Raw genomic sequence first — 9,673 nt, 5'->3', positions numbered from 1 at the left:
GTGTCAAATCTATTCTTGAGATGGTCTCTAAATTCAGGTGGAATATACTCAAGGTCATATTTTGGCTCCTGTGGACTTACTCTGATTTTCTTCAGTTTCAGCTTGAACCTGCATATCAGCAATTGATGGTCTGTTCCACAGTCGGCCCCTGGCCTTGTTTTGACTGATGGTATTGAGCTTTTCCATTGTCTCTTTCCACAGATGTAGTCAATTTGATTTCTGTGTGTTCCATCTGACAAGGTCCATGTGTATAGTCGCCATTTATGTTGGTGAAAGGAGGTATTTGCAATGAAGAAGTCGTTGATCTTGCAAAATTCTATCATTCGATCTCCAGAATTGTTTCTATCACCAAGGCCGTATTTTCCAACTCCTGATCCTTCTTCTTTGTTTCCAACTTTTACATTCCAATCACCAGTAATTATCAATGCATCTTGATTGCATGTTCAATCAATTTCAGACTGCAGCAGCTGATAAAAATCTTTTATTTCTTCATCTTTGGCCCTAGTGGTTGGTGCGTAAATTTGAATAATAGTCGTATTAACTGGTCTTCCTTGTAGGCGTATACATATTATCCTATCACTGACAGCGTTGTACTTCAGGATAGATCTTGAAATGCTTTTTTTGACGATGAATGCAACGCCACTCCTCTGCGACTTGTCATTCCCAGCGTAGGAGACTATATGAATGCCTGATTCAAAATGGCCAATACGAGTCCATTTCAGCTCACTAATACCTAGGATATCGATGTTTATGTATTCCATTTCATTTTTGATGATTTCCAATTTCCTAGATTCATACTTTGTAAATTCCAGGTTCCAATTATTAATGGATGTTTGCAGCTGTTTCTTCTCATTTTGAGTCTTGCCACACCAGCAAATGAAGGTCCTGAAAGCTTGACTCCATCCACGTCATTAAGATTGACTCTACTTTGAGAAGGCAGCTCTTCCCCAGTCATATTTTGAGTGCCTTCCCACCTGTGGGGCTCATCTTCCAGCACTATATCAGACAATGTTCTGCTGCTATTCATAAGGTTTTCACTGGCTAATGCTTTTCAGAAGTAGACTGCTGGGTCCTTCTTCCCACTCTGTCTTAGCCTGGAAGCTCAGCTGAAACCTGTCCTCCATGGGTGACCCTGCTGGTATCTGAATACCAGTGGCATAGCTTCCAGCATCACAGTGACACATAAGCCCTCACAGTATGACAAACTGACAGACACATGGGGGACACCATGTTTGAAAGCTATCAATTCTTTGGGCTTTCTTATTCATCGTACAGCTTTCTCATGAAAACACCATGGCTTGGGTTAGGTGCACCTTAGTCCTTAAAGTGACATCTTTGCTTTTTAACACTGTAAAGAGGCCTTTTGAAGTAGATTTCCCAATGCAATGCACCTTTTGATTTTTTGACTGCTGCTTCCATGGGTGTTGATTGTGGATCCAAGTGAAATGAAATCCTTGACAACTTCAATCTATTCTCTGTTTGTCATGATGTTGCTTATTGGTCCAGTTGTGAGGATTTTTGTTTTCTTTGTTGACATGTAATCCTTATTGAAGACTGTAGCCTTTGATCTTCATGAGCATGTGCTTCAAGTCCTCTTCACAGTCAGCAAGCAAGGTTGTGACGTCTGCATAATGCAAGTGGTTAATGAGTCTCTCTCCAATTCTGATGCCCTGTTCTTCTTCATATAGTCCAGCTTCTCGCATTATTTACTCAGCATACAGATTGAATAAGTATGGTGAAAGGATCCAACCCTGACACACATCTGTCCTGACTTTAAACCATGCAGTATCCCCTAGTTCTGTTCCAATGACTGTCCCTTGATCTATGTACCAGTTCATCTTCAGCTGAATTAAGTGTTTGGGAATTCCCATTCTACCCAATGTTATCCATAATTTGTTATGATTCACACAGTTGAATGCCTTTGCATAGTTATTAAAACACAGGTAAACACCTTCCTGGTATTTTCTGCTTTCAGCCAGGATCCACCTGACATCAGCAATGATATTCCCCATTCCATGTCTTCTTCTGAATCTGACTGAATTTCTGGCATTTTCCTGTCAAGGTACTGTTGCAACCACTTTTGAATGATCTTCAGCAAAATTTTACTTGTGTGTGATATTAATGATATTGTTCAATAATTTCCCCATTCAGTTGGATTGCCTTTCTTTAGGATAGGGACACATATGGATCTCTTCCAATCAGTTGTTCAGGTAGGTGTCTTCCAAATGTCTTTTTATAGATGAGTAAGCATTTCCAGCACTGCATCTGTTGGTCAAAATATCTCAATTCATATTCTGTCAATTTGTGGAGTCTTCTTTTTAGGCAGTGTCTTCAGTGAAGCTTGGACTTCTTCTTTCAGTACCATCTATTCTTAGTCATACGCAACCTCCTGAAATGGTTGAACATCTACCAATTCTTTTTGGTACAGTGATTCTGTATTCCTTCCATCTTCTTTTGATGCATCCTCCATCATTTAACATTTTCTCCATAGAATCCTTCAATATTGCAACTCGATGCTTGAATTTTTTCTTCAGTTCTTTCAGCTTGAGTAATGCCAAGCATATTCATCCCTTTCGGTTTTCTAACTCCAAGTCTCTGCATATGTCGTTAAAATACTTTGTTTTCTTGAGCTGCCCTTTGAAATCTTCTGTTCAGCTCTTTTACGTCGCCATTTCTTCCATTCTTTTAGGTACTTGACACTCAAGAGCAAGTTTCAGGGTCTCTTCTGACATCCATTTTGATCGTCTCTTTCTTTCCTATCTTTTTAATGACCTCTTCCTTTCTTCATGTATGATATCCTTGATGTCATAACACAGCTTATCTAGTTTTCAGTCATTAGTTTGGGTCAAATCTATTCTTGAGATGGCCTCTAAATTCAGGTGGGGTATACTCAAGGTTGTAAGTTGGCTGTGGTGGACTTCTAATTTTCCTCAGCTATGAGCTGTACTTCTGTATGAGCAATTGATGTTCTGTTCTGCAGTTGGCCTGTGTCCTTGATCTGACTGAAGATACTGAGCTTTTCTAAAACCTCGTTCCACAGATGTAGTTGATTAAATTCCTGTGTATTCCATCTGGTGAGGTCCATGTGTATAGCCACCATTTGTCTTAGTCGTCTAGTGCTGCTGTAACAGAAATACCACAAGTGGATGGCTTTAACAAACAGAATTTTATTCTCTCATTGTCTAGTAGGCTAGAAGTCCAAATTCAGGACACCAGCTCCAGGAAAATGCTTTCTCTATAGCTCTTGAGGAAGGTCCTTGTTATCAATCTTTCTTTAGACTTGGAGTTTCTCCATGCAGGAATTCTGGATCCAAAGGACATACTGTGCTCCCAGCACTGATTTCATGATAATATGAGGTCCCCATGTTTCTCTGCTGGCTTTTCTTTTTTACATCTCAAAAGAGATTGGCTCAAGATACAATTCAATCTTGCAGATTGAGTCCTGCCTCATTAACATAACTGCCTTCTATCCCACCTCATCAACATCATAGAGGTAGGATTTACAACACATAGGAAAATCACATCAGGTGACAAAAAGGAATCAGGGCGTAGTCAAATGGATACATACTTTTTTTGACACTGCTTATGTTGTTGAAAAAGACATTTGCAATGAAGAAGTCCTTGGTCTTGTAAAAATCTATAATGCTTTCCTTACCACCTTTTTTTTTTTTATCACCGAGACCATATTTTCCAACTGTTGATACTTCTTTTTGTTTCCAATTTTCCCATTCCTAATTGCATGTTCGATCAATTTCAGACTGCAGACATTGAATGTAATTTTCAGTTTCTTCATCTTTGGCCTTATGGGTACATAAATTTGAGTAATAGTTGTATAAACTGGCTTTCCTTGTAGGCACACGGATATTACCCATTACTGACTGAGTTGTACTTCAGGGTAGATCTCTCAATGTTCTGTCTGAAGAAGAATGCAATGCTATTCCTCTTCAGTTTGTCACTGAAGACAATTTGAAATAGTAGACCATATAATTTTCTGATTCAAAATGGCCAATAACAGTCCATTTCAGCTCACTAATGGCTAAGATATGGATGTTTATGCAATTTCTAAGCTGTCTAAAATATGTATTCATTATTTTTTGTTAGGCATTTACATTAAAACAAAATTTGAATTAAAAATTATATTTGAAATTATCACTGCAGGTGTAGAGAGAATCCATGGGAAGAAATTAATTTCTAAAAAAAGAGTAGGCTATTGTATACCTGGCCAAGAAGAGGGCATCTAAAATGACAGAAAGTGTTGAATCCATGTGACCACCCTCAGAAACTCCAAAGGAGGTAAGAGGAAGAGACAATTTGCTGCCACTTAATCCAAGGCTGGGAAGACATCTAGGAGAAAAACACAATTAACCCTGTCAATCCTAAACAAAATTTGAGTAGGCTGAAGGGACGGGCTGCCTAAGCAGCAATTCCTTTTGTAGTAGTCTTGGTTTCCCTAGAACCAGAGCCTGAAGCAATGCTTACACACAAGTGGTTTATTTGGGAAGTGATTCCAGGCAGCAGGAATGTGTGATAGGAGGAATAAAGCGAGGAAAGCAAGAGCCAATATGAAGGTGAATCATATTGTTGGCCATGCTCTTGGTGACTGATGTCTTTTCTGAGAGACTTTCCAGGAGCCTTATGAAATTCATCTCAGAATATCTGCCTGGGAACAGAGAGGGGATGCTTTTATTTGTCAGATCCCATTTGCTCACAGGTCAAGTGTGGCTCAGCAGGCTCTTACTTCCCCACCTCTGGGTTGTACTTCCACAGGTGTCTTGTGGGTGCCTGGAGCATCCTACACTGCTATCAGACAAACCAAGGACAACAGCAGGAGCTTCCTGAGCCAGAGTGAGCAAGCAGAAGGGCTATAATTTGCACTGGCATAGAACTGGTTGCCACTGCAAAGCCTGGAGTAAGATGTGGGGCTATTTGGACTTGAAATAACACACAGGAAGTATTCCATCCATTTTTCAAACACCTTTTTGTGAACCAAACAGAAATTTAAAACCTGGGTCCAATTTCCCTGCTCTAAGCCTTCTATGATATTTTGCATTTTGTCTCTGCTCAGACCTTGCTCCCAACTGGTTCCTCAGAATTAGTTACAACTTAAAGCATTTATTTGTGGTCTATCAACACTAAAAGAATATGGACAATTGGATTGTGATCAAAATCCACAAAGTACAAATAATTATTTTACTTGACATAACTATGTTTTTAGAGCTTGTAGGGCATGAAACCATTTTCAGCAGCACATTTGGCCAACGTTTCTTTAGGGAGAGCTCTCATCTCATGAAAAAAAAAAAAAAAGTGAGAGTGAGGAATAGAAAAATTATTTCTCAGTTATTCACTTTAAATTGCACTTGGAAATTAAACAGCAAACTTACATGTAATTTCAACCCCTGAGACCAAAATGGATACAACTTTTGGACAGGAAAAAAAATTTTTTTTTCCATGTAAATACCTACGATGACTTTATTTCCTATTAGTTTCAGAAATCTAGAGAGAACATTCCTCTCCTCAGGGAATACAGTGAAGGACTAAACCCAGGACCAATAGGAGTTGATTGGATGGAGAAAATTATTAATCTTTACCATGGAAGGTAAGCATTTATTCTGACTGCATTCTAAGCTCTGAGTGCTGCCTTTGACTCAGAGCTAAGGGAATTTATCTATGAACTAATCCCCTGGTAAGTGAAAATCCAACCAACCTAAAGGAAGTAATTTTGCATCCAGACAAAAAAATTAAGTTTGCTTATCTATACATGCATATTTTTATCTAGATTATATAAATTATATTTTTCCTTATAAATAAGCTGATATTAATCTTTTTGGAATGTGCATTTTTTTTCCTTTGAGCTTTCTCAAACATTAAAAAAAATAAAGCAATTTTTTATTTTTTTGGTATAATATTGGGAAATTCATTAAGGAACTAATTAATGATAGCATTCGTAACCTTATATGGGGTTAATCTGAGGAAAAATAGAAGGAGCTGACAGATGAGTGAAGTGATTGACTTGCATTTTAGGTAAAGGAGAAAAGATAACTACAAAGAAAAAGCGGCACAAGTCAAAAAAATTGAGGGATGCACTAAAGTGCAGATTCATTGCTCCCTTTCTCCTTCGTTACTCTTTATGTGAGAAGCATACAGTGGGTAATTAAAAGCATGAAATATTGTTGGTTTGGGCACCTTAACATCAGAGGATCCTGGACACTAACGTGGAATACATTTAATGAGCGGGTGAGAAAACAGGTGAATGGTACGAGAAAATTAAGGGCTTACTTCCATGGAGAGCTGGTACTAGCAACAGGAGAAAACTTGGAAGCTGTGGGGAAAAATTCATATCTGCTTTGATGTTTTGGACAAGAAAAGATGAGTTACAGGAAGAACTAACCTAACAGTTCCAAGAATAATTCCAAGAATAGAAGAGCTATCAGAGCCACTTAGGCTTCAAATGCTATCAGATTTCATTTATTCTCCATAACGCTGTTAATATACGTCAACCTTTTAACTTAGGACCAGAGTTTGCATGCCTTAAATGAGGTACTTACCTTGGATGTAAACAACTCAATAATCCAGATAAATAATGTTTTCATGAAATATTTTTATAAAATAATGCAAAAATACACAATCAATGGAATATCAAAATTTTAAATAAAGACTGGATTTGAACTTACACTAGCACACTTCACTTCATACTGGCTCTCTTCCAGCCTAACAAGAGGACAAGCTATAAGGGAGGGAGAAATGCATTCTACCTGTGCTCACTTTTGCATCCCATACATTGGGTGACTGTAAATCTTAATTTATAACTTGAGCTATTGTAACTATCATTCCTTTTAACTCTCAAAAATGACATGATTATAATAGTAAATTATATGATAAGCCTACTAATACATAGTTTAGAATGAATGACTTTAAATATAGTATAGGATAGCTGATGGAATAACTTGATTTATTTCTACAGCACTCATTCTGATTCAAGCCATGCCAAATCAATACTTCTGATGGTAACTTGCCTTTTTTTTTTTTTCCAGTTACATCTTCTGAGAATTGACTGCACTAGGCTATGGAAAATATCAATAATGTCACTGAATTTGTTCTGTTGGGACTTTCTCAGAACAAGAAAATTAAAAGTTTGTGCTTTCTATTATTCTTATTTTGTTACACAGCTATTTGGATGGGAAACTTGCTCATAATCATTTCCATCAGTTGCAGTCAGCTAATAGGTCAACCCATGTACTTCTTTCTTAATTACCTTGCTCTCTCAGACTTGTGTTATACCTCAACGGTGACGTCCAGGCTGGTCACGGGCTTACTGGAAGAAAGGAACATGATCTCTTATATTAGCTGCATGGCACAGCTTTTTGCTATGCATTTCTTTGGGGGGATTGAGGTCTTAATCCTCACAGTGATGGCCTATGACCGCTACGTGGCCATCTGCAAGCCCCTGCACTACACTGTCATCATGAGCAGGAGGAGGTGTTACGTATTAGTCTTTGATTGCTGTACTGGGGCATTTCTGCATTCCTTTATGCAATGTCTCCTCACTATCAGTCTACCTTTCTGTGGCCCCAATGAGATAGATCACTACTTCTGCGATGTCTATCCTTTGCTGAAACTGGCCTGCACTGACACATACAGCGTCGGGATCCTGGTTGTTGCCAATTCAGGCATGATGGGTTTGGTGAATTTTGTTGTCTTGATGCTGTCCTATTTCTTCATTTTGTACACCATCAGGGTTTACCCAGCTGAAAGCCGCAGCAAAGCTCTTTCCACGTGCAGTTCTCACATAAGAGTTGTGGTTCTATTCTTTGTTCCTGTCCTGTTTATTTACATTAGACCAGCCTCCACTTTTCCAGAAGATAAAGTGTTTGCTCTTTTCTACACCATCATTGCCCCCATGTTCAACCCTCTGATCTACACTCTGAGAAACATGGAGATGAAGAATGCATTGAGGAAAGTTTGGTGTCAGAATCCATTTTTGATTGGAAGGCAATTGGCCTGAAGGCTACATATACTCCCCATTACACGCTTTCCAAGTGAGTTAAATGCTAGGCTGGTGAACAATAATAGGTCGGTGGTTTGTACCCATAAGCCACTCCATGGGAAGAAGATGTGGCAGTCTGATTCCATACAGATTACAGGCTTGGAAAGCTGATGGGGCAGTTCTACTCTGCCCTATAGGGTCAGTATGTGTCAGAATCGACTCAAAGTCACCAGTTTTGTTTATGGTTATATGGCCTCTTATTCTGTCTGCATTTCCCTTCAAAAATGGAATATCAGAAATTTAGAACCATTTTTTTTTTCACTCAACACATTCTTTTCCATATTCACTTAAAAAGGCTAAAAAAATAAAAATGTATGTGGGGTCTAAACAATAAAATATTGTAAGAAATAATAACTATATAGAAAAATTGAAAGTGTTTTTCTAACATAACTTTGATGATAAAATAAGTATTGTGCTTAGAAAAGAAACTACATAAAATTGTTTTTAAATATTTTATGATTGTTAATATTTGCAAATTAACTTGTAAAATAATATTCAAAAAATATTTTTAATAAAAATATCTCACTTGCATTTACTTTATCCTTTAAATGTATTTTTCATAATATAAGAATTATAAGCATAAAAGTTTTACAACCTATGTTCATACGTGTTTAAGTCACTTTGTAATGTAACATTATAATAACTTATTTCAATCAGTACAGGATATTTAGGAGAATCTTTTCCTCCTAACAAAAAGCTACACAATCTCTAGTTTGAAATGATGATCTAATTATTATTTTATTTTACTGATGAGTAAACTTGGAGGATTCAATTTTTTCTTACCATGAAGCTGATAACTAGAGGGGCAGTTAAGTAGTCAAGTAAAGAAAAAACAACAAAAAACAATAATATTTTATAGCTCTGTATGAGAAAGTAGAGCTCACAGATCCTCATTACCAAACGGGTTCTCTATATTTTGCCAAATATTATTTTACATTTTCTTCAACTGGAATTTAGATAAGGGAAAATATTTTACTTAAAAATTTAAATTTAATTGCCTTGACTAACATCACTGAAGTAAGAAAATAAGTGAGAAGGAATAAATATCAACAATACGGTGGTGCTTAATTCCCAAATGGGTCACTAAAACAGGATGGTTAAAAGTATGTGAAAACCAGAGATATTTCATAAGATATTCATATATTAATTCAACAAATATTTATTAAGTTTTTAATATATTCTATAAACTATGCTTGTTACTAAGGAAACAGCAGTGAGATAACCGTGACATGACCCCTACCCTCATGGAACTTAAAATCTAATGAAAAATACAAATAAAAAAGGGAAATAAATCAGGAAAGGAACTAAAAGATGAGCTGCAGTGATGGCAAACTATCGTTCAAGGCTTGGTTTTTACATTGTCTGGCTCATGTTCTCATTTGCAAAGGGACTCACAGAGTGGAATTGTCCTAAGAATATATTCATTTACATCTCATTTTGTCCTCCGATGCCTTTCAATTTTTTTCTTCCCTTCCACAAACATTTGGTTGCATCACCTTTCCTTATGACATTTTCATCTCCATGTTTCTAAGCACGTAGATAAGAGAGTTGAGCATGGGGACGATAATTGTGTAAAAAAGCATAACCATCTTATCTTCTGGTGAAGCTGTTGCACTCTAATAAATGAAG

General features: G+C 37.2%; 1 protein-coding gene across 1 annotated transcript; it reads left to right on the top strand.

Moving 5' to 3' along the window:
• Positions 1–7,063: 7,063 nt before the first annotated feature.
• On the top strand, positions 7,064–8,002 carry LOC126063809 (olfactory receptor 4P4-like). Its single transcript, XM_049862186.1, has one exon. The coding sequence runs from the start codon at positions 7,064–7,066 to the stop codon at positions 8,000–8,002; it is 939 nt and encodes a 312-aa protein (XP_049718143.1).
• Positions 8,003–9,673: the final 1,671 nt, after the last annotated feature.

This window comes from Elephas maximus, chromosome 20, assembly GCF_024166365.1.
Source record: "Elephas maximus indicus isolate mEleMax1 chromosome 20, mEleMax1 primary haplotype, whole genome shotgun sequence".
NCBI classification, from domain to species: Eukaryota; Metazoa; Chordata; class Mammalia; order Proboscidea; family Elephantidae; genus Elephas; species Elephas maximus.
The sequence above is the reverse complement of the archived record's forward strand: the minus strand, read 5'-3'. Positions and strand labels throughout refer to the sequence as shown.

Excerpts from the sequence above, each read along its gene's own strand:
- LOC126063809 (XM_049862186.1), top strand. The coding sequence starts at position 7,064 with ATGGAAAATATCAATAATGTCACTGAATTTGTTCTGTTGGGACTTTCT.